Source organism: Lissotriton vulgaris, chromosome 5 (genome assembly GCF_964263255.1).
Source record: "Lissotriton vulgaris chromosome 5, aLisVul1.2, whole genome shotgun sequence".
NCBI classification, from domain to species: Eukaryota; Metazoa; Chordata; class Amphibia; order Caudata; family Salamandridae; genus Lissotriton; species Lissotriton vulgaris.
This window is the reverse complement of record NC_141693.1, coordinates 1,822,814,223-1,822,839,847: the sequence shown is the minus strand read 5'-3', so window position 1 is coordinate 1,822,839,847 and position 25,625 is coordinate 1,822,814,223. Positions and strand designations below refer to the sequence as shown.

General features: G+C 48.2%; 1 protein-coding gene across 4 annotated transcripts in view; it reads left to right on the top strand.

Moving 5' to 3' along the window:
• CALCOCO2 (calcium binding and coiled-coil domain 2) overlaps positions 1 to 25,625 on the top strand; it is a 428,938-nt gene that overhangs the window by 109,253 nt on the left and 294,060 nt on the right. For all 4 annotated transcript variants that reach the window (XM_086924246.1, XM_086924247.1, XM_086924245.1 and 1 more), the window contains exons 4-5: positions 18,301 to 18,437; positions 18,993 to 19,118. In XM_086924246.1, the coding sequence (XP_086780372.1) occupies positions 18,301 to 18,437; positions 18,993 to 19,118 (263 nt within the window). The remainder of the gene's footprint in view (positions 1 to 18,300; positions 18,438 to 18,992; positions 19,119 to 25,625) is intronic.

Sequence of the window (25,625 nt, the reverse complement as noted above, 5' to 3'; positions counted from 1 at the left end):
AAGAGCTTGGTTGCTTGAGCGGAGTGACCGGCTGGGTTGATACAGCTCCAGTGATTGAGAAAGGTATTTAGGACTATCCCCATATAAGCACTTGTGGACCGTACAGCATATCTTGAAGCTGATGCGCTGCTGTATAGGGAGCCAATGCAGCTCATCCAACAAGGGCTTAGAGGGAGTCCTAGCCGGTGCACTCATGACCAATCTGGCCGCAGTATTCTGAACTACCTGCAAACGGCCTACTGCATCCGCATTTGCTAATGTCAGCAGGCCGTTGCAGTAGTCCAGGCGGCTAGTAATCAGAGGCTATACGAGTGTCTTCCTGTAGGTGTCCGGAAGATACGGGAAGACTCGTCTTAGAAGGCCAATAGTGTGGAAGCACAGTCCTGCGATATAGTTGGTATGTTCCTTAAGGGTCAATTTTTGATCAATTTTTACCCCTAAGTTTTTAACGTGTGGCTTTGATGTTGGAATTGGACCCAAATCCAGCGGCCACCAATCTGGAGACCACAGGAGACTTGCTTTGCCGAAGAGCATAACCTCTGTTTTTGCAACGTTACGTTGGAGGCAATTTGCGGCCATCCAATGTGACACTGCTCTCATACCCTCAGCAAAGTTTTCCATGACTCTAGGGCCAAGGGAGCTGAAAGGGTAGAGAAGCTGGGTGTCATCAGCGTAGGAAACCGGTGTGAACCCATTCTTCCGCACAATCTCAGCAAGGGGGGCCACGTATACATTAAACAATGTAGGGCTAAGGCATGAGCCCTGTGGCACCCCCTTCGTGAGTTCCCTCGAGTTGGAGCGGTAGGGGCCTAGGCTGATAGATTGCGACCTCCCGGAAAGGAAACTCTCCAGCCAGGATAGTGCTAAGCCTCCAATCCCTACTCCCTGCAAACGGCTGAGGAGGATGTTATGAGACACGGTATCAAAGGCCGCAGACAGGTCCAACAGCACTAGAATCATGGATCCCCCTCTATACTGTGACATTTTGATCTTATCAGTCACCGAGAGGAGGGCCGATTCAGTGCTGTGGTTGGGCCTGAACCCAGATTGTGATTGGTCCAGGCCCCCTGTCGCCTCGATAAAGCTGGAAATGATGGTATTGACGTGTTTCTCAGCCAGTTTGCTAATAAAAGGGAAGAGGGAAATAGGGCGGAGGTTGGAGAGTTCTGACCAAGGTTTAGTGGTATTTTTGCGTATAGGGTTCACTACCGCTTCTTTCCAGGGTTGTGGGAGTTGTCCTTCGGCAAAGGAGAGATTCATTAGTTTTTGAATAGTGGGGCCTAAAGATTCCGTCAGGGGGGAAATCATTTTTGCAGGAATCAAATCAGTGGGGGAGCCGGTCTTCATTTTGTTAATGAGTGTAGTCAGATCTTGTAGAGTTATTTCTGGGATTACATGAAGGGTATTCTCATGGGTCACCATTGGGGAAATTTCAGAGGTCTCAGTCTCTAAAGGACCTGAGACTTTCAAGATTTTTTTATATATCCCCTCAATTTTGTCCTCGAAAAACTGAGAGATTTTATTACAAAGATCTTGGGTAAAAATATCCGGGCTCTCACACATTACTGGGTTAGTGAAGGCCTTTATAATTTTAAATAGCTCTCGAGTAGAGTTGCCTGCCTCTGTTATTTGGGAGGTGAGACTGATTTTCCTCGCTTTTTTAATGTTTTTATAATAAGTGGTCATGGCTACCAAGTATCGATCCTTATCTTCTCCCTTACGTGTCCGTCTCCTATGCTTCTCCAATTTCCTACACCCCTGCTTTTCTACCTCGAGGGCCTCAGTGTACCATGTTTCCCTCTTAGCTGTGGTTGGCTGTTTAACAGTTTTCTGAGAAGCCAGTGTGTTAATGGCTGTCATCAGTGTAGAGTTGAATTTAGAGAGGGATGTCTCAACGTCATCCGAGTTTAAAAATATTGGCTGCTTCCAGACTTGTGCAAATCTGGCAGGAGTGACTTTATGCCATGGTCTACGTTTGACGGGCTGCGTAATAAGGTGATTAGTAGACTCAGGTAGATGCAGAAAAGAAAAGTCTAGCATTTTGTGATCAGACCAGTAGATGTATTTAGGAGGATGACAATAAACGTTAGGGAGGGAAGTAAAGATTAAATCCAAGTTGTGGCCACCTATATGGGTAGGGCCAATGTTACGAAGGTGAAGGCCCAACAAGGCAAGATCTGTCAGAAGTGCTTTTGTATCAGGATGGTCTGCAGCATCAATATGAAAATGAAAATCTCCGAGTAAGATAAAATTTTCGTTGGTTTTAATGCACAGTATGGCTTTCCTACAATTGCAGCGATAAATGTTAGTAATAATAACTCACAAATGATGTTTTGGGCAGCATTCCGGGCCCTGTCCCTGTCTCTTCCTGCCGATGAGGGCCGTAGAGGACCCGCCCTTTGCCCGGGCTTAGCCCCGGGCGCTCCTGCGCGCTCCCGCGACGCGGAGGAAGAGGCTGGTTTTAAAGCGCCTCCTGGCGCTTTTTTCGCGTTGGCGGCTTCCGGCCGCGCTGCAGGCTGGAGCCTGTGGTCCTGGCTGCCTGTACTCTCCCCCTCACAGCGGCCGCAAAAGGGAGATGGAGACGTGCTGCTGCGGCGGCGGGTGGAGAGCGAAACAGGTAGGCGCAGCTCAGGTCAGCGGGTCAAATTCCAGAAAGAGGCACAAGCACCACACTTGATGGACTCCTCACAAGGCTGGCAAAGAGTCACACGGCAATCAGCGTTTCCGACAGGATCCCCCGCTCCACCGAGGAAGAGGCTGGTTTTAAAGCGCCTCCTGGCGCTTTTTTCGCGTTGGCGGCTTCCGGCCGCGCTGCAGGCTGGAGCCTGTGGTCCTGGCTGCCTGTACTCTCCCCCTCACAGCGGTCGCAAAAGGGAGATGGAGACGTGCTGCTGCGGCGCCGGGTGGAGAGCGAAACAGGTAGGCGCAGCTCAGGTCAGCGGGTCAAATTCCAGAAAGAGGCACAAGCACCACACTTGATGGACTCCTCACAAGGCTGGCAAAGAGTCACACGGCAATCAGCGTTTCTGACGCTATTTACTTATAATGCTGCACATTATTGTATGAAACATGCCTATTTGCAGGTTTACTCACAATTTTTGCCCCCATTTTGACTACTAGATGCTAGTGTAATGGCTCTGAATAACCCGAACGATACTAAACAGGACACCATGCATGTGCGCTGACCCTTAAAATGGTGCATGTTTATTTGGCTTGTCCCCAACTTGCATAGCCTAACTTACTTGCAAGTTGCTAGTATATGGTACCAGGAATACCCAAGGCCTGAATGTTAGAGTGTACCCCAGGGCCGGCAGCACTTGTTGTGACACCCTGTGTGGAACAAGGTAAAACGTGGCTTCCAGTCTGCCATTACAGACTGGAAGGACAGTTTTAAATTGCTAACTCGATTTTTCCATGGAAGGTAATTGCAAAGCCCAGACTTCCCCTTTTAATATATGCAAGTCCCCCTGAGGTACGCCTAGCCAGCTCTATTGCAGGAAGCCTTATGTTAAAAAGTGTCACATGTACCTTTACATGTTCCAGCAATAAATAACCTATATTGTCTTTTTTACTGTGGAAAGGCTGGTAGCCCCATTGGCAAGTACAGAGTTATAGGCTGACACCTCAGCCGCACTAACTTTTGAATGGGACTAACAAGTTGGTACTGCAAGGTATCAAACTAATCAGTGCATTAAATGCAATTTAATGGTTACATTGAATGTTCGAGGCATATGAGCTGTAGATTGTATACTTTAGCATAGATCGCCATCTGGTGTTGGGCTCAATGTTTGCACTTTGTTTTTGTGGAAGACGTCTTTATAGTCATGAGATAGGTAACTTCTCCTTGTCACTGGTGGGCATAGTGCAACTTTAGAAGTTGCCACGTTAGTTGCCCAAGGTTTCTAGTGCCCGTTTACTGTTGGTTTGTCCACTTTCTGCCCTTTTGAGGAGACATGCTGATGACTCTCAGGAAGGATAACAATAGAGGGCTGCCACTGGAGGAGTTGTTACCTCCCCAGGCAGAAAACCACATGAGGGTTAGCTTAAAAGGTGAATTTCAAAGGTGATGCTGCCTTTGAAGAGCAAATGAAGAACACTTGGGGTGAGGGGCTGCTCTATTGTTTAGGCAGACTGTCTGGCACTAGGGACCGAGAAGGAGAAGCCAGTTATCAAACCGGTTTTTCAGGGGCATGTAGGCCCCTTGGTAGCTACACCTCTGGGTTGTGCTAGGAAGCCATGGACGCAGAGACAAGTTCTGCCATCTTGAGAGTGGGTAGAATGGTGCATGCTGGGATTGCTAGATGCCACAAGGAAGTGGCCATTAGGAGGGAGGGAACCTAGTAGCCCATTGGCTACCAACTTCATCCTGCCCTGAGGGCATTTTCTGGCAATAAATAGGACACCACTGGTACCCAGAACTCAGATCTCCACTGGACTGGAAAAAGGTCTAGAAAAGGACTGCATTGCTGCACCTAGTTCCCGGCATAGAGAGTCTGCACCGATGATGAATGCACCTGGAGGCTAGCAAAGTAGAGGGATTGTGCCTGCTGTGTCCTGCTCAAGTAGAAGTTGTCTCCAAAGCCCAGTCAAAGCAGCAAGACTCCAAGGGTCAGCCAATTGGCCTCCTGTTCGTGGCACAGGGACAGAACTGCTAAAGAAGCCTGCTAAGGGCGAGCGGTAGCCCAGATCGTCGATCCCCGCCATCATGCAGAACCAGGGATCAGGACCCATTGCTCAGAAGTTGCACCTGAGTCTGCTGGACCCAGGAGAGCTGTCAGAGTGCAGCTTGGTTGCGCAGAAAGCAATCTACAGCCTGGAGAAGGATTTGACTGTGACAGCAGCACCAGACGACTGGTACTCCAGTGGCAACTGTACTTTGGCCAGACTGGAGATGACCTAGTGGGACGTAGAAACCTGTACCCAGGATCCCCTCATCACCTTTGTGAACTGAGGAGTTCCTGCAAGAAGACCCCTGTCAACTGCGTCACATTCACAGCATCCTTGAGCATCATTCAGCATCAGGAAGACTCTATAGGAATCAATTTGACTCAGGATAAAGCACATAGAACTGCTTGAGGACTGCTTTTCCTGTGGCGGTAACTGTTTTTAAGGGCATTGCTGCTCTCCCTGCTGAAGTTCATCGCCTCAAGTTACTCTAACCGACCACATTACATCTTGCCAGACTTTCTGCTCAAAAAGTTTCAAAGTATCACATTTGTTGAATTTGCCAATGCGTGTTCGTGGTTGAGTGAAATGCTGTGATTTACTATGCCTTGTTAATTCTATATCTCCTGAACCCTCTGGTTGATCTTTTTCGTTGTGTCGTTTAAAAATACACAAAAATATAGCAAATTTTGTTTTGTAAATTGGTGCTGGATTTCCTTGATGTCTTGTCAATTTCTTCTTCAATTGAGTTGGTGTTGTTTAAATGTTTTACACTTGTTCTTTGTCTAAGCCTTGCTAAAAGATTTGGTAGGTGTATTACCAGGTAAGGGCTCACAACCTCACCATGTAATACACCCTATGTCTTCACATTGGTGGCAGGGGTGGAATCCAGAATCCAGAACTTGTGTTTAGCAGTACCAATACAGTTGTTTAATTTGAGACACTGCAAATCCACCTAAGGTGATACCGAAAAAGAAGTCCTTGTGTATTCCATGTAATGTCGAGTTCCACAGAGTACAGAGACACTGTTTACAATGAATTGCTGAACTTTTAAAGGTTTCGACAAAGTTTCCAAAAGTTAGAAAGAGTTCAAAACAGTTTTGAAATGTTCCTGGTAGTCATTGTGATCAAGGGGAATGTGAAGCTTGCCATTTCAAATCTGGCCACCCTTGAAAGGAAGGATCTGATGGATTTGTGTAAGAACAGAAGGATCACAGGGAAAGAGTCAAAGAAAGATGATTTGATGGAGGCCCTCTAGACCTGAGAGGAAGCCCAAAGAGCCCCAACAGCACTGGAACAGGAGATACACCAAGATAGTGGAGAAGAATAAAGAGAGGAAGCGGGGGAGGTACCCTCCACTCCAACTCCAGGCCAAGAGTGTACTCTACAGGTAGCAGTGTGGGGAGCTCACACAGCATCAGGAGATCCCTTCAAGAGGAAGTGGCAGCCCTTAAACTGGAGAGGGCCCTGACAAAAAATAAGCTGGTCCTTGAAGAAAGAAGCTGGGCATGAGGCTAATGTAGAATGGTAATGGCGTCAGCAGCAAGGACACAGAAGTATCCAACAGGGGAGCCCAAGTCAGATTGTCCCAAGCTATATATCCCGGGATGAAATAGACAAGTGGGTGGCCTCATATGGGAGTGCTCTCAAAATGAGGAAGATGGGTACACAACACTGAGGAACACTACAATGAGAGGTGGTTCTAGTAATTGGTGGGGATAGACTGCTTACACCTGAGAATGAGGTAGCAGAATCCCATCCACACATGAAGGCACCACTTGTTGAGTTGTTTGGTCTCACTCATGAGGAGTACAGACACAAGCTTAGACCATCACATAAGGAGGCACTACAGACCTGGATTCTTTATGCAACCACCCCCTCATGGCACCGGGTGGTTGGATAAAAGGTAACCAGGTAAATTCCTATGAAGGGTTCTAGAAGTGGTTGGTCAAGGAGCACACCCTTACAAATTGCCCTACAGGAAAGTTAAACCAACACTCTAAGCTAACTGACCTGAGATTGCTGATGAGTGGAATAGGACAAGAGTACCCAAAAGTCCTTGGAGGGTGTTTCAAAAAGGAGGGGTAGACCCACAGAAGGGAAAAGATGAAAGTAGTACACCTACCAAAGAGGTTCACCCAGCCCACCTCTAGCACGTAGAGAAGTGGGGATCCAGGGTTAAAGAAACTCATGGAGAAAAGGTTGTGTTTTGACTGCCAGCAGCCAGGACACTACCGAGGGGAATGCAGCATGCCCCAAGAAGTAGGTTATCACTGAGGTGGCTAGTGTAGCCTTTCAGAAGGACACCTCTGATGAGGTGGTCCTACTAGCTTTCAACTGGGAGAAGGGTTCAGATGGTAAGCTGGTGATTCCTGAGGGTGGGTGTAGGCACTTCTACCACCTCAAGGTGAATGGAATCCCAACCACTGACCTGAGAGATAAAGGTGCATGTCACACCATAGTTGTGGGCAGGTTAGTGTCCACAGACCAGTTTTGCGTAGAGAGTTGGGGTAACCATTGGGGAGGTCACAGACCGCCCTGTTCCCTTAGTGTCCCTAGAAGTAGGGGCTACCCTTAGCTGGCATAGGGTGGTAGTCAGTCCTGACCTTCCCCTAGATTACCCCTCTGGGAGGTCACTGCCTAGAGACAGTCACCCAGGGTGCTGCCATTTCCAAGGATACTGGAAGTCGTGACCCTAATGTTAGGAGACATAACCCAGAGAAAAAGGTAAAGGTTGCAAAATTAGAACACTCTTCGGCATAGACCCAGGGATCCGTTGGCAACCTACCCAAGTAGGGAGGGACCCAATACAAGCCTTGGTGAGGCCCCTTCTAACCCCCAAGAAGTCCTGGAGGGTCAGGCAACTTCTTTGTTTTAGGTGCCCACCCTAACCTGGCAGAGAAGGGAGTGAGAGGAGGGTGTCTGCCCCTTGAAGTGGTTGCCCCCCCCCCCCCCACTCTGAAATGTGGCTAGGCCTCAAGAACTCACAGTAGGCCCTATCTGTCAATGGAGAGCTCAGGTTGTGGTTCTAATTGGATTTCCTTGCTATCTTGTTGATTTTTTCTTCAATTGTTTTGCTGTTTAAACTGGCAAAGCATTTTACACGTGTTCCTTTCTGCTCAGAGCCACTGCTACCAGGGTTGAGTTTAAAGTCTGACAAACGAAACCAAAGGGTCCTAAAGTGGTTGGCAAATGTGTAGGAAGGTGGATATCTGACTATGGTTACCCCCAAACTTTTTGCCTGGTGTTTAGCTGGTTTTTGACTTAGTTGGCCTGGGATCCTGCTATTCAGGGCCCCAGGCTGATTGCTCTCTCCTTAAAATGGACTCCATGTACCTTAGGTGCATAACACAATTGGAATTGGTTCACCTTATAGGCCCCTGTAACAGTGTACCATAGGTACCCAGGGCATAGGTGTAGCCAAGGCCTGCCAGGGGCTGCAGCATGTATTGTGCCACCCCTGGCCTGGCCTCCATATTTGACACAACTGGCTGATCACTCAGCTGGGGTAAGTTGGTGTAATCACCTCTTACTTAGGTACAGTATGTCTGTGCCTAACCCTAAACTGGACACATATGTTCCTATCAGCCACTCCTATGGAAGGCCTCATCAATCCTAGAGGCAGAGTGCTTGGAAATATGTGAGATGGTGCTCTAGCATGAGCTGAGCCTGTCTGCAGCTGTCGGGAACCACTCCCTAAGCTGTTCCGGGATATTGCCATACCATATACTCTTAAGTGCATTATAATCCTCGCGGTTAAATGCTATCTTTGGTTTGGCTTTATCAAAACATGTCGAGTAAGGTGTCATACGAATTGGAATACTATCCCCTCGCCAATTCTGGCGACGGGGATAGCATTCCACCCTTCTAGAGGGACACGACATGTGTGTAGCCTTAACCCCGGTTAAAGTTAAACAGAGCCTCAGCTTCACAAAATGGACGCTGCCACCACAGACACAAGTCTGGCCTCCTGCTGCTGACCGAAACTCGGCAGATGGTGGCCTGGACAAAGGGTTTCCTGCCTTGGGAGGTGCGAGCACCACCCCAGACAGGATTTTGTGTATTGGGTAGGACAGGGCTGAAAAGAATCAGACATGCCCGGGGCACACAAGGTGTCCCCGTGCATAGGCCAGTCCAAACCGGTTCTGGGGCCTTCCAGCCCCAGTCCTGGCGCGGAGCTGGACAAAGGAAAGGGGGTGTAACCGCCCCCCTTCCTGGTTCCTCCCAGAGGAGGGACCTAGTAGGTGATCCACCCCCAGTTTGGGAATAAGAGGGGGAGCAGTGCCATTGCACAGCAGATCATCCCGAAATCAACTTTAAATTAAGAAGAAGACTGGACTTCGACATTCTGCTGCACAGAAGACTGAAGAGAATCTCCCTTGTGGCCAAGGAGTGACCACCCTGTGAACACAGGTACCAACCAGCAACTCGACGTCTGCTTTGCCGCCGCCTCCCGCCGGAGCCCGAGCCCAGAGCCCGACAAGAACCAGACTCCCAGACCTCTCAGAGCCCGATCCACAGTCCCTGCGAAGAAGGGACCCGTGGAGGCACCGAGTGACGTGGGACCGGACCTCTTGAAAGACACTCGAAAAGCTGACTGCGCAGCTTCTGAGGCATCCTCGACGTTGTGCTTTGGGGATTGAGAACCCCCACCACCGAGCAGCCCTTGCACCGAAGATCAGCCCCCCAGCATCTCCACGATCTGCGTGGGGCCCTTTTGCACTGTGCCACTCGACGCGCCATCCCGGCCACTAGCCACGCGGCCAGCGGCCATCTTGGCGACGAACCCGAAGATTTAAACAGCAGGTCTGGTTGCTCCAGACCTACCCAAGCTCCTGTGAAAAGGAGCACCCGCTCTGACCTTGCTGGTCCGAGTGAACAGCATCTTTCGACTTCTGCGTGGCTTGCATTTGCCAAGGCCTGTTTGCCCCGATCAGGTCGCCGACACCGCCAACAGCGAGAAGCCTACGTGGGACAGCTCGTGACCAACTCCTGGACGTCCTCGACCCCGGGTATCCACGTGGCTGCAGAAAGAAGCTACCCGACAACGCCTGTTTGCACCCGACATCGCCTGGTTCCACTCTGGTTCCAGGGCAGTCACTGGCTAGTGACTTTGAACACTGTCCCCTCTGCTTACAGGTCTTCAACTCTTCCGATCCACCCTTGGATCCACCGGAACTCTTCTCATCGAGCCGCCTGCAGCATCTTCAGCTCCAAGCACCATCGACCAGCGTGACGAAACCCGACACATCTTCGACCCTGTGCACCCGCTTCCTGTGGGTGAGGTAACTCAGCTCCGCCAGTGCTCCTGCACTGGTACACATCCCAAGGGCCTGTGTTTTAAGTTTCAGCTCCGTAGGTCACTCGGAAGGTTCCTAACTTTCTAACTTTGTGCTTTTTACGCACCATAGACTTTGTATTGAGAAGTGCGTGCACTTTGAACACTGCACCCGAGTCCCGTGGGCCTTTCCCGACTTAGTTAACTCCAGTCTCGAATAGCTCCAGCGATTCCCAAGGCCCTAGGCCTCTTCACTTTCCTTTAGGTATCTCTTATACCACTTATTTAGTATATGGTTTAGGTGGCCCCTAGGGCTCATCCATATTGTGCAACTTTTGTGTATTTTAAACTGTCTTGTGATTTTACGCTTGTGCTTCTGTGCTCATAAAGAGTCCAGGGGATTTTAATAGTTAATAAATCAATATATATTTTCAATATATATCTGTGTGGTGTCCCTTTCATTTGGTATTCAAGGGGGTTGTGTATGGTATAACAGCTGGCTTCACATGCCTTTCAGAGTTTAGCCTAAGACTGCTTTGTCCACGTTACCACTAGGATAACTGGTCTACAAGGTTGAATTACAACCATCATCATAAGGGTTGCTTGGCATGGTACAAAGTGATCACTAGAATTAGTGAGCATTATATACCAGGCCAACTTCTCACATTGGTGAGCAGCGGATTGGGATCTGAGCTTGCTGTTGTTTTACCATTACAATCTTTGAGATTATCATTTGAAAGATCATACAGGTACCTGCTAGGTACATATAAAACAAGACTAGTATACTTAAGTTCTACTGAACTTAGTTGTTGTAGAGCAAAGGGAGTAGCACACCCTAGCTACAACTACTAGATAGGTTTAGTAGGTAAACACCAGTGTAGGTAGATTGCAACACATCCACCCACACTAGAGCAATGTCTGGAACAGAGGGGTCCAGTGGACTTACTCCTGTTGAGAGTGACCCTCCAAGGGCACCATCCCAGTTTGCTATTTTTCCTTTTAAGGAACTAAGACAGCTTTGTGTCTTAAGGGGTCTGAAGACAGGGCCTTCCCCTACTGCAGACCACCTAAGAGAGCTTTTGGATCAGTCTGAAGCTCTAAAGACCTCTAAAGCAAACCCCACAGGGAATGCTGAAGGAGGCCATCCTTCAGAGGATGACACTGTAGACACCCCTGCCCCTATCATCCTAGTAGATGAGGAAGCCTCCACCACTGGAGCTCCTCAAGTAGATGTAGAGGAAGAGGAAGAAGAAGAGGAGGAGGAGGTGGAAAGCAGTGAGTCAGATGATGACAGAGATAGTCAGGTGCTGGTCAGTAGACTGAACCAGGCTAACTTAAGTCAACTTGGGAATGAATCAGGTAACAACCCATTCAGACCCTCAGGTGGACTTAACCAGGGCCATAGGAGGAGGAGGCATCACTCAGGTGAATCCAATACCTCCCATGTCTCTAGAGGCTCTCATGGTCACTCCAGAAAGGAGATGACTAGCCCTCAGAGAAGGGAACATGAGGCCAAGATGAGAGAGGCTGAGCTTAGGATCCAGAGGCAAGAGTTAGAGGTTGCCCTGGCTAAGGAGAAACTTGCTAGAGCAAGACAGCCTAGAGAGAGTGGATTAGGATCCACTGGTGGCAGCAATATCCAGAAGGATAAAGACAGGTCCTTTGATACAAGAAACCTGAGTAAGATTGTGCCCCCCTACAAAGCTGGGGATGATATCCACAAATGGATGACTGCACTTGAGAGAGCCTGCATGGTACAGCAGATCCCTCAGGAGCAGTGGGCAGCAATCTTGTGGCTCTCCTTTGAAGGTAGAGGCAGAGACAGACTCCTCACAGTTAGTGATGAGGATTCTAGAAACTACATGGTCCTGAAGAGTGCTCTGATTGATGGGTTGGGCTTAACCACTGAACAGTACAGGTTAATGTTCAGAGACACCCAGAAGACACAGACTCAGGACTGGTCTGAATTTGTTGAGTGTGCCACTAAGGCTCTGGAGGGCTGGTTGCTGGGAAGTAAGGTTACTGACTATACAGGATTGTATAATTTAATTATGAGAGAGCAAATCTTAAGTAATTGTCAAAATCAGCTTCTACATCAGCACCTGGTTGACTCTGATCTGACCTCCCCACAAGAATTGGGTAGGAGGGCAGACAAATGGGTCAGAACCAGGATCAGGCCTAAGAACCAGGGTGGTGACCAAAAGAAAGAGACTACCAAGCCTCAAGAGAAGGGTGGGGATAAAAGTAAGGAAAAGACTTCCCCAGGGCCCCAAAACTCCAAGAATGGGGGTGGGTCCCAAGACACTTCTACATCCCAGAAAAAGCCTTATTGTCATACCTGTAAACAGGTGGGGCATTACAAAACAGATAGCTGTTGTCCCAAGAATGGCAATAAGGAGAATATACCTCCAGGTAAGGCTCCAACACCTCCTGTCACTGTTAGCAGTGGTCCCCCAGGTGGTGGGAGCACCCACAAGAATTTGGGTGGGTTTACTTTTGGAGGACAGGTGGACTCTGGCCTATCCAGGTCCCCTAACTCAGATACTCTTGTTTATGAGACTGGCATGGGGTTTGCCAATTTCACAGCTTGCCCAAACACTTTGAGCAAGTATAGACAGGAGCCCCTCATCAATGGTTTGAAAGTTGAGGCCTTCAGAGACACAGGGGCTAGCATCACCATGGTGGCTGAATGTCTAGTCCCCTCAAGGCAACTTTTACCTGATGCCAGATATCAGGTGACAAACATTGATGGCATAGAAACCAATCATCCCATGGCAGTAGTCAATCTTAGCTGGGGAGGTGTCACTGGCCCAAAGAGAGTGGCAGTGTCAGCAAACTTGCCTGTAGATTGCCTACTGGGTAATGATTTGGAAATCTCAGCCTGGGCTGAGGTTGAACAGCAAACCCATTCTAGAATGGTAAATCTCCATGGAAAGGTTAGTGGGGCTGTAATGGCTACAGCCCCAATTCAAGATGTCCTTCCTGAAAAGGTTGGGAGGGCTGAGCAAACCTCAGCCCCATCTTTAGATAACTTCCCTCCTGGAAAGAGTAGCAGGGCTGTACTAGTAACAGCCCATACCCAAACTGAGTCTCCTCCTGAAAAGGTTGGTGGGGCTGTGATGGCCACAGCCCAAACTCAAACCGATACCTGGGTAGTGAAGCCTGAAATGATGGATCACTCCACCCAAACAGAGAGCATTGAGGAGGAAGAGAAATCTCCCTCCCACCAGACTTTAGGAAAGGATCAGCCTCCTCAGGGAACTGATCTTACCCCTGATGAAGGAACTGTCCCAGAGGTTGTTAGGCCTGGCCTGACAGAGCCTCTGATGGCAGTGGACCCTTCTCAGGAGGGACCCAGTCTGGAGCAGGTAACCTGCCCCTCTCTACCTTGCCTTACTCAGCCCAGGGCTGCAGAGGACAAGAAGGACAGTGAGGCCCAAAGGGCCCCCTGTCAAATAAAGCACCCCCATCAGCAGATTAGGGGCACCGAAACTAGTAGCCCTAGTGAGGTGCAAGCTTTAAAAACTCCTGAGGGATCCCCCTTAAAAGTAGTTAGGGACCTCCCCCAGATGGATATTGTTGGGCACAGCCAAACCTGGGACCCTAAGGGCCCAAACCTGACCTGTCCCTCCAGTAAGCCAAACAGAGGGACCCAGCCTCCAGCTTTAGGTAGCCAGAGGTTGACCCTGAGAGCACAGTGCAACTCAGTCAGAGAAAGAAAGGCACACATGGTGGAGAGTGATTGGAGGAAGCTGAGCCCTACAGAGGAAACTCACTTCAGTACTCCATCCCAACACCAGCCTTTGACTTTGCAAAGACACACCACAGGTAGAGATTCCCTATGGTGGAGACCCTCAGATGCCCTTAGGGTGAGGGATTGCTTAGTGGACCATGAGACAGGGGGTTACCAAGCCAGAGCTGGTACTTCCTTATATGGCCACTTAGGCAATATAGGCTTACCTGGTCAAGGATAGCCTTATCTCCTTTCGTTTGGGGGGGGGTTATGTAGGAAGGTGGATATCTGACTATGGTTACCCCCAAACTTTTTGCCTGGTGTTTAGCTGGTTTTTGACTTAGTTGGCCTGGGATCCTGCTATTCAGGGCCCCAGGCTGATTGCTCTCTCCTTAAAATGGACTCCATGTACCTTAGGTGCATAACACAATTGGAATTGGTTCACCTTATAGGCCCCTGTAACAGTGTACCATAGGTACCCAGGGCATAGGTGTAGCCAAGGCCTGCCAGGGGCTGCAGCATGTATTGTGCCACCCCTGGCCTGGCCTCCATATTTGACACAACTGGCTGATCACTCAGCTGGGGTAAGTTGGTGTAATCACCTCTTACTTAGGTACAGTATGTCTGTGCCTAACCCTAAACTGGACACATATGTTCCTATCAGCCACTCCTATGGAAGGCCTCATCAATCCTAGAGGCAGAGTGCTTGGAAATATGTGAGATGGTGCTCTAGCATGAGCTGAGCCTGTCTGCAGCTGTCGGGAACCACTCCCTAAGCTGTTCCGGGATATTGCCATACCATATACTCTTAAGTGCATTATAATCCTCGCGGTTAAATGCTATCTTTGGTTTGGCTTTATCAAAACATGTCGAGTAAGGTGTCATACGAATTGGAATACTATCCCCTCGCCAATTCTGGCGACGGGGATAGCATTCCACCCTTCTAGAGGGACACGACATGTGTGTAGCCTTAACCCCGGTTAAAGTTAAACAGAGCCTCAGCTTCACAAAATGGACGCTGCCACCACAGACACAAGTCTGGCCTCCTGCTGCTGACCGAAACTCGGCAGATGGTGGCCTGGACAAAGGGTTTCCTGCCTTGGGAGGTGCGAGCACCACCCCAGACAGGATTTTGTGTATTGGGTAGGACAGGGCTGAAAAGAATCAGACATGCCCGGGGCACACAAGGTGTCCCCGTGCATAGGCCAGTCCAAACCGGTTCTGGGGCCTTCCAGCCCCAGTCCTGGCGCGGAGCTGGACAAAGGAAAGGGGGTGTAACCGCCCCCCTTCCTGGTTCCTCCCAGAGGAGGGACCTAGTAGGTGATCCACCCCCAGTTTGGGAATAAGAGGGGGAGCAGTGCCATTGCACAGCAGATCATCCCGAAATCAACTTTAAATTAAGAAGAAGACTGGACTTCGACATTCTGCTGCACAGAAGACTGAAGAGAATCTCCCTTGTGGCCAAGGAGTGACCACCCTGTGAACACAGGTACCAACCAGCAACTCGACGTCTGCTTTGCCGCCGCCTCCCGCCGGAGCCCGAGCCCAGAGCCCGACAAGAACCAGACTCCCAGACCTCTCAGAGCCCGATCCACAGTCCCTGCGAAGAAGGGACCCGTGGAGGCACCGAGTGACGTGGGACCGGACCTCTTGAAAGACACTCGAAAAGCTGACTGCGCAGCTTCTGAGGCATCCTCGACGTTGTGCTTTGGGGATTGAGAACCCCCACCACCGAGCAGCCCTTGCACCGAAGATCAGCCCCCCAGCATCTCCACGATCTGCGTGGGGCCCTTTTGCACTGTGCCACTCGACGCGCCATCCCGGCCACTAGCCACGCGGCCAGCGGCCATCTTGGCGACGAACCCGAAGATTTAAACAGCAGGTCTGGTTGCTCCAGACCTACCCAAGCTCCTGTGAAAAGGAGCACCCGCTCTGACCTTGCTGGTCCGAGTGAACAGCATCTTTCGACTTCTGCGTGGCTTGCATTTGCCAAGGCCTGTTTGCCCCGATCAGGTCGCCGACACCGCCAACAGCGAGAAGCCTACGTGGGACAGCTCGTGACCAACTCCTGGACGTCCTCGACCCCGGGTATCCACGTGGCTGCAGAAAGAAGCTACCCGACAACGCCTGTTTGCACCCGACATCGCCTGGTTCCACTCTGGTTCCAGGGCAGTCACTGGCTAGTGACTTTGAACACTGTCCCCTCTGCTTACAGGTCTTCAACTCTTCCGATCCACCCTTGGATCCACCGGAACTCTTCTCATCGAGCCGCCTGCAGCATCTTCAGCTCCAAGCACCATCGACCAGCGTGACGAAACCCGACACATCTTCGACCCTGTGCACCCGCTTCCTGTGGGTGAGGTAACTCAGCTCCGCCAGTGCTCCTGCACTGGTACACATCCCAAGGGCCTGTGTTTTAAGTTTCAGCTCCGTAGGTCACTCGGAAGGTTCCTAACTTTCTAACTTTGTGCTTTTTACGCACCATAGACTTTGTATTGAGAAGTGCGTGCACTTTGAACACTGCACCCGAGTCCCGTGGGCCTTTCCCGACTTAGTTAACTCCAGTCTCGAATAGCTCCAGCGATTCCCAAGGCCCTAGGCCTCTTCACTTTCCTTTAGGTATCTCTTATACCACTTATTTAGTATATGGTTTAGGTGGCCCCTAGGGCTCATCCATATTGTGCAACTTTTGTGTATTTTAAACTGTCTTGTGATTTTACGCTTGTGCTTCTGTGCTCATAAAGAGTCCAGGGGATTTTAATAGTTAATAAATCAATATATATTTTCAATATATATCTGTGTGGTGTCCCTTTCATTTGGTATTCAAGGGGGTTGTGTATGGTATAACAGCTGGCTTCACATGCCTTTCAGAGTTTAGCCTAAGACTGCTTTGTCCACGTTACCACTAGGATAACTGGTCTACAAGGTTGAATTACAACCATCATCATAAGGGTTGCTTGGCATGGTACAAAGTGATCACTAGAATTAGTGAGCATTATATACCAGGCCAACTTCTCACAAAATGTATTACACAGTGAGGTTGTACATCCCCACCATGTGATACATCCTATATCCTCACATTTACCATACCATTTTCACTCCAAGCCAGGCCTATTGACCCTGCCGATGTATATTTAAATATAGTAGTCTTCATTAAGACAAAGAATAAAGGAACACCGTCTGAAGTTCTGGTTCTTTTCAAAAGCTGTATTTATAAAGTACTATTCAATGTGAGCAACTATTCAGATAATTTCTGTTTAGACTTACGTACAGGAAATCCTGTAGCACTATGATACATTTTTAGTAGTTAAACACATTAGGAGAAGTATCTGAAGATTAGCTCAGAGGCTCATGATGTGTACGAGTCAGACCAGTTAAAGGTTTCATCAGAATGTTGCTTAATGTTCGCTTTTTGAATTCCGAAATATTTGCATCTGTATGCATGAACTTTCTGTTATTCTTTGATGTGTGTATTTTATGCCACTGCATATTAGTTTTTGTTTGCAAGATATCCCCCTGATGCTAATCTGAGACAGAGTGAGAGACACACACACACACGCACACACACACACACACACACACACACACACACACACACACACACACACACACACACACACACACACGCACTCTCACTCTCTCATAACTTGACTTGATAAAATTATTATATTTTAACTAGTAAACATTTCCGATTTGATCATGCCTGGCATCTTTGTCACCTGCTTTTGTGCACTGACTGAAGGAGAAAAGTCTTTGCTATTGAAGAAAATACTTTCCAGATTCGAAGCTAAGATGTTAATCAAATGTGTCAATTGTAGGCTGCTCCGTAAAGTGTTAAAAAGGAGATTTCCGATCATTTCTGTAGTTGAAAAACAATAATTTTCAGTGTAATTTCTTTTTCCTCACTCTGTAGTTGGCTCTGCTTCGTAATCTGGCAATAATTGTTTACATATTTCCTGGAAACGTGGAACAAACCTACAGTTTCTTCCTTCCCTCAGGCTTTGCGATGGTGTCAAGTGTCTGTCTGGGAAGTTGATTTATAATCTCATATGAATCTGCCCTGGCAATAAATATTTCTGCTTCCAGAATGTACTTAAAATACTCTTATAAAGGTAATTGTGAGAAAAAGTTGTCAGCTGTGGAAACCTGTTCTAATGCCAGCTTCCACACTTAAACATATGTGTTCCTCACATTCTATTGCTGATAATAGTGGGAGCGCTTTTTCAACTTGAATATTCCCAAATGTTAAGTACTACATAAAAATGGCTTGTTCATGTCTAGCATGATTTGATTTTCTCAGAGTATCTGGTTAGAATTGCAATTTTTGGATTGTCTGATGTGTAAGTGACACCTTCCTGACTCCCATGATACCCCCTGGTAAATGCTAAATATTTAATTACTGAACCTTGATCTACATTTGTCGCCATTCACTTTGAGAGCCAACACTGTTGGTGTGAGTTGGTATTTTCAGTTACTTCTCATGTGGTTTAGCATTTGTTTAATTGTTGGACTCCTTCCTGGGCATGAGCCATGGAGCTTTGCCAGATCTGGGTAGACACAGTCTAATGTCATATTATTGTAGTGTGGGTAAATAAAGTGATTTTTTTTTCTGGTTTTCTTCAAGCGTACTACCTACCGAAGGATGAGGAGGAATATTATCAGTTTGTTTATGTGGACCAGGATGGAGCAGTCCGTGGGGCCAGCAGCCCTTTCCGGTTCTATGTTGAGGCAGAACATGATATGGTCATTGTCCCATCCCCGGTATGTTTGCGTTTCACCCCGTACCTCACTTGGTGTGTTCAGCCATAGATGCTCATTAGATCTTTATCCGATCTGTGCTACTTTCACACTGGCACTGTAAACGCTCAGGCAGTGCTTCTGGGCTCACACAACAATACTGAAGTACTCTTGTGCTCTCTGCACCTTTCTTACACATTTCTTCAGAGATCATGTGGCTCTCCTGTGCCATCACTTGTGGTCCTCCAGCACTACTTGTACTTCACTCACAATCCTGCGGCACGCCTGTGCTTCTTCCAGATTCAAGCAATAATCATGTGTTTGTTTCACACATCTGTCCCCCCCCCCCCCATCCCCCCTAATACTGTAGCTGTACTACTATGCTCCTCTCACACTCATGCAGCACGTCTCTGCTTCCCAGGACATCTGAATAGTGCTCCTGTCACACTGGATGTGTGTATTCTCTGAGCAGTGAGTCTGCTAATGTCTAATCATCGGCTTTCATTGTGCGTTCATTGGTGTGTTTTCTAGTACAAAGTCTGTACTTCAGCTCTAATTGTATTTGTGTGTTTTTTCCAGGAGGTCCTAGAAGATCTCCAAGAGCAGAATGAGAGGCTGTTAGCAGAAAATGAGCAGCTGGGGGAAACCTCTGCGTTGCTATCCAGGGAAAAAACAGAGGTCCAGGCTCTCCTTAAGACTACACAGGTATGGAATACTTTGAAAAGGCCTTGTCCAGGACAGGCCAAGCTGCATCTGATATGACTAGTCAATGGTCTCAAAGGGCCTCCAATCTTTTCTTGGATTGTAGGAGTTCAGATGCTATCCATGTGTCTGAGATTGAACAGAGGTATGTTAAGAATGCATGTGTTTTCCCGTGCTTGTAGAGCATCTTGCTAGCCGCTATTTTTTCCTTGTTTTTCTGCAATATTTTGTGCCTTTTTCCTTTATTTTACAATTTTGAAAATGAATGATTTCTAAACGTATGTATATTCTCCAGTTGCTGTGCTTTGTGGAAGTACTCAGAATGGAGGTAAATCCATTTTGGGTGTTGGTGGCCAAAACGTTAAGAACTTGACGTAGTCCATTCTAAGTTATCATGGTGTTCCTAAGATCTAAGCCAGAATGGTAATTTTCTTTACAGATTGCTCCATGGAACTTTTTACACTAAGGCAATGCTATTCCCTGTCAGAGGCACTGAGGACAACACTCTTGTTCATCCTTGCACTCTTACACCCTAACTTGCAATTACCCTGTGGTGAGACCAGATTTGTCAAGTTGGAGTAAGTTAAGTTGACACTGCCTCTCATTCCTCTCTTCCGCAGAGCCTATTAAACCCAAACAGAAAGGACTTCTCTGAGTGGGATATTTGAAAGATTACACTCACTGTTTCCCATCATATACTGATGTGTTTGAAGCTAGAATTGTTCTGTCACCGGCTGAGCGTTTTAAAGGAACTTTTATTTCCTTCATCAAATTACCAGCCTTGCACAGAAAAACAGGGCTCTTAATGTAATGGCTGGCGCAACTCACCAAGAATGACCTGCAGTGCAGTAAGAAAATGAAGAATTCTCACAGACCGAATGGACTATCACACACTCATTACTCAATTCAATTTCAATCTTTATTCGGTTATTTGCAAAAAACAACCATAAAAGCACAATTTAATATACATTATAAAAACAAATTGGTAAAAGAGACCACAATATCCACAGAAATAAAACACAATTAGTCTGTAGGTGAGTATATGCAACAATATGTACAACAATATCAAGCATTATCCCTCCATAAGCGCTGCCTGCCACTGACTGTGAACGCCGGTCGCATGTTGGTCGACTGGAGACTGCCTGCCGGGGCTGCAGTCACTGCCGTGCAGCCTGGAGCCAGCGGAGAAGCGCTGCCTGCTACTGCCTATGAGCGCCGCAGAACAGAGCGAAGCGACTAGGAGCCTCCGACCCTCCTACGGAGAGTCCCAACGCTGAAGGCAACGAGCACTGCAGAGGCCACGGAGGATTGATTGCAGCGCTGGAAGCCTTGGTCTAAGCGGCTCGCGGCGGAGGTGCATCTAGCCTCCTCCTCTCACTGGATTGCACGCAGGGAGCAAATGAAGATGTATGGCAGCGGAGCAACTCTGGGCTGCAGTGATTAGTGGAAGTGCTAGGCGGTGGGTCGGCTAGATCACGGCTCGGCGGTCCCTGGAAGGATCGCGCTGTGGTTATACACGGAAGAAAGGCGTCTATTAGCCCCGCCCCCCCCCAGGAAATGCTCTAAATAAATGAAAACAACGCTGATAGCGCTACCATCGGCTATCATTCATCAATGGAGTTCTTATTATTTTCTACTGAACATTCAACCGGAAAAGGAAACACACACACCGGCAACGTGAAAAAAGAGCTTGCTGAAGCCATCAGATCTATCTTCTCGGACAAAAACGACCCCCAGGACTATGGCAAGGTATCGTGCCTCCCTCTAAGTTTCTCGTTTTCATTTTTGCACCGCTTTTAAGTAGATTTACAGAGACTTTATTTTTGTGATCCTCTGCCCAAAATGGCTGGGACCATAAAACTGTAGTATTTACTCCACTCTATTTCCCTGCTCAGAAAACAGATCTTTCTCCCAAAATGGCTGGGGTCATAAACTTGCAACAACAACTTGCCAGACCCCAACAAAGCTAATAAAAAACACTGCTTTCCCCTGGTCCTCCAAAATAGACATAGGACTCACCTCTACCCTCCCAGTAAAATAGAAGCAGAACTTCCTCGAAGCTTAGCTGCTTCTCTGATCTAAGGTCGTAGTAACAAACATAGGACTAATTTACTCTCTGCTGCCCTCTTTCCTGGCGGCCATCTTAGACTAGTCAAATTCTCTACCCCTCCATACACACTTCTTAACTTTTCTCCCACACCTCCTCCGCTCACTATAGCTCATTTCCCACACCGACCCTCACTGCCTATTCCCCTTCATCCAACATGGAACGCATAGGCAACCACACATATAAAATTAACTACCCCCCAGAGCTCTCCAAAAAAAACGCAAAACGTTTTAAACACAACTTCTTAAAGTCCCACCCTGAAACTCCCTTTTTAGACACCTACTTCTCCCTCACCAATGGAGCTAAGAGCACTGACATCATTCTTTACACTGTACACTGAGCACAATGGAGAAAAGCATTCCTCTCCCTACTCACCATCACGACCTCCAGGAAAACTGCCCATGGCATAACACTTTCCACCACACCACTCCAATTCTACCCAGCTAGGGCATCCATCACTATCTACAATAACGGCACCATCTTAATTCAAGCCACAGACAGAAACCTTGACCTATTTGACAACCTGTTCCCCACTTTCAAAGAATACATTTCCAACGCGCAGATCCCACACCTTCCGACCTCCAATACCAACATCCTCGAGCCCACAGCACCTCCTACCACTAACACGCCCCCCCCTCCCCCCCAGTACTGCACACTATCACCCCCCGGCTACATACATTTCACACTCCTCAATCCCAGATGCAGATCTCCCCTTTGCCACCATCACCCCCACCCCACCCCTTCTACCCCTCTCCCACAGATTGAGAATTCCACACTTCTGACTAGCTTATCAGAACAACCCTCCACACCTGACCGCACCTTACACAACATAACCCTATCCCAACCCATCTCCCCCCTCACTCTGTGCACCCCCGCCACTCCTAGCCCTCCATACTCCCTTAACATCTCCCCACCCACTCTTTGCACTCCCGCCACCCCTGGCCCTCACTCCTTCCTCAACCTCTCCCCCCCCACACTCACTCCCCTCTACTACACTGTCCCACCCGCAACACCCAGCCAGCACATGTCTCGCAACTGCCTCACCCCCCCTACCATTGACTCCCTGTCCATTAACACCAGCACCATCACTAATCCTTTCACTCCCCCCCCAACGTCCCTACCTACCCGAACTCAAACACACTCGCCATCACCCACAACTCCAACTCCAATGACTTCCCTAACACCCTCACCACTCTCCCCCCCTACTCTAATAACCTAGACACTAGCTCCCCTTCAGTGCCCTCCACCAACTCCTTACCTATCCCCACGCTGGACACGATCATGACCACCCTCCTCCAAGTGAGAGAAGAACTCCACACCCTCAAAGAGTTACTCCTCACACACCCCAGACACCCCCCTCCCACGACCACCTCTCAACGTAACAACATATCCCCCTCACATCCTACTCACCCCCTACATTGGATCTCAATCCCCTCTCGCAATACCTCCAACCGCCCCCAGCGCACCAACAAGACTCACCCCCTACATTGGATCTCTATCCCCTCTCGCAATACCGCCAACCACCCCCAACGCACTAACAAGACTCTCTCGGACCTCGACATACACACCCTACTCCGCACATATGTCCCGGCCCGCCAAATCCTCTTAGCCACCATTCACTTGTCCATTCCTACGATTCTCTCCAACCCTCTCAGACACCCCACACATAACAACAGAGGCTCCGTCCCCAACAACCTCACAAAAGTCCCTCTCACTCTTGACCCTTCCTCCTCCCTCTGCACCCCCAGACTCAAATGCACACTTCTCAACTGTAGATCGGCCCAAAGACATTCATCGGAGGTCGCTGACCTCATCACTTCTCTCAACCTTTACCTAGCCGTCCTAACTGAAACATGGCTATCTGAATCTTCTACCCCTATCATGGACATCCTAGTCCCCCCCAACTACTGCATCACTAGACTTGATAGGTCCATCAAGACAGGTGGTGGAATCGCATGCATCTACAAGAGCAACCTCTCAATTAATAAAGTCACCACCCCTTCTCTTACCTCTTGTGAATACCTCTGCCTTGATGTCATCAATGAAAACAAACCTGTATGCTCACTACGCATCATCTACCACCCACCGGGGGACAACCTCACCTTCTCCCAACAACTCATGGACACAATCTCAATCAACTCAGGACGGCAAAACACACAAATCTATCTTGGCGATTACAACCTTCACTGGAACGGTTGCAGTGACGCAGTGGTTAATAGCCTCAAAAATTTCCTCAACGCTTCAGACTTCTCCCAAATTTGCAACAGCCCAACCCATGACAAAGGCGCTATCCTCGACCTTATCATCTCCAAAGAAGGCAATACTCAACTTGATTCAATCCAACCCTGTGACTGGTCCGATCACCATATTGTCACATTCTTCATCAAGGAAAAAGTTAAATGTATCCCGGTCCAATCCTCCAAGCCCAAAGTCTGGAAGAGACCTAAAGAAACTCAATCCTAACTCTTTACCCCTTAACATCGTTACCGATGTCCAGTATTTAACCGACCACTATCTCAACACGATGGCCTCAATAATCAATGAAGCTGCACCAATGCAACTGAAAAGAGTCTCCACCAAGATATCCAACCCTTGGTACGACGGGAGTCTCAATGAAGACAGACGGGCTATGCGAATTGCAGAGCGCACCTGGAGATCTGTTCCCTCGGCACTACACCTAAAAATTCTGAAGAAAAAGAGAAACGCATACTTCAGGAAAATAAAACGCTCAAAATCAGAGTTCTTCAGACTCCAGCTCGACCAAGCAAAAAACCGTCCAAGAAAAGTGTTCGAGCTAATCCGATCACAATCCAAGGAACAACCCCAAGCAGCCTACACTATGGGCAATACACCTTCCTGTGAAGATTCCGCTACTTTCTTTAACCAAAAACTGACAACATTGGGAACAATCTCCGCATTGACGCAAGCCTTTATTCCAAACCCCACCGCATAACACCCAATGATCCAAAAAACAATGCGACATGGTCATCCTTTGACACTTACTCTGAAGAAGAAATTGACAGAATTCTCAGCACCCTGAAACCATCCAATCACCACACTGACCCTCTTCCTGCTAACGCTGTAAAAGACTTCACCCCTCTGCTCCTCCCACTCTGGACTAAAATTATTAATAGTTCACTTCATCAAGGAACCATCCCTGACTCCCTCAAAGTTGGACAAGTTACACCTTTACTAAAGAAACCAACAGCTGACCCCACTGATCTAAACAACTACCGGCCGATTACCAACATTCCTACTCTCGCCAAACTATTGGAAAAATGCGTTCAACTACAATTGACAAAGCACATAGAACAGTTTGATCTCCTCAACCCTCATCAATCTGGCTTCCGAGCAGGGCACAGTACCTAAACTGCTATGGCTCACATAATTGACGACGCCCTCCAAATGTTAGATCTTAATGAGACATGCCTCCTCATCCTCCTTGATCTCTCTTCAGCAATTGACACTGTGAAACATGAGAACTTACTCGATCTCCTAAACACAAGAATGGGTCTCTCTGGAACTGTTCTTCAGTGGTTCACCTCCTTTCTACACAACCGATCTCAAAAATTCAAGAGCAACAACATTATGTCCGCTCCAATACCTGTATCGTTAGGTGTCCCCCAAGGATCCTGCCTATCCCCTACCTTGTTTAACCTTGTGATGGAACCTCTCACCGCCTTACTACAAGCATCCAATGTACATTTTCACATGTACGCCGATGACACTCAACTATATCTCAAATTACAATCCCCCAAGGACATTATGCACCTGAACTCAACGATCAGAAGCACCCAATCCTGGCTGGCTGATAACCACCTCAAACTCAATGCTATGAAAACTGAGTTCCTTCTGATCTCACCTCCTGCGAAAATCTCTACCACTCAAACCTGGCTTAAGCACCTTACTGCACTCAATGTACAACCGACCATCGTGGACTCAGCAAAATCTTTAGGCATAACACTTGACGCCAATCTCAACATGCAGCAGCATATCAGCAAGGCTACTAAGGGAGCCAACTTCCAAATAAATACCTTGAGGAAACTTACACCCTTCCTCCCAGCCAAGAACTTCCGAACTGCAGTACAAGCACTAGTCATCCCTCGCATAGACTACGGCAGCATCGCCCTCTGCGGTCTCCCCTAACAACAACTGCACCCCTGAGAGCTTCACTAAACGCGGCAGCGAGACTCATCACTGGATCTAAAAAACACTCTCATATCTCCCCGGACTTTAAATCCCTGAACTGGCTGCCTTTTGAAGCCAAAATAAATATGAAAATCGCCTGCATGACGCACAAGGCTATACACTTGAAATCACCTGGCTACCTCAATCAAAAGCTGACAATTTCAGGCGGGTCCAGAACAACCAGAAGTACAAACAATCTTCTGCTGAAGCCTCGG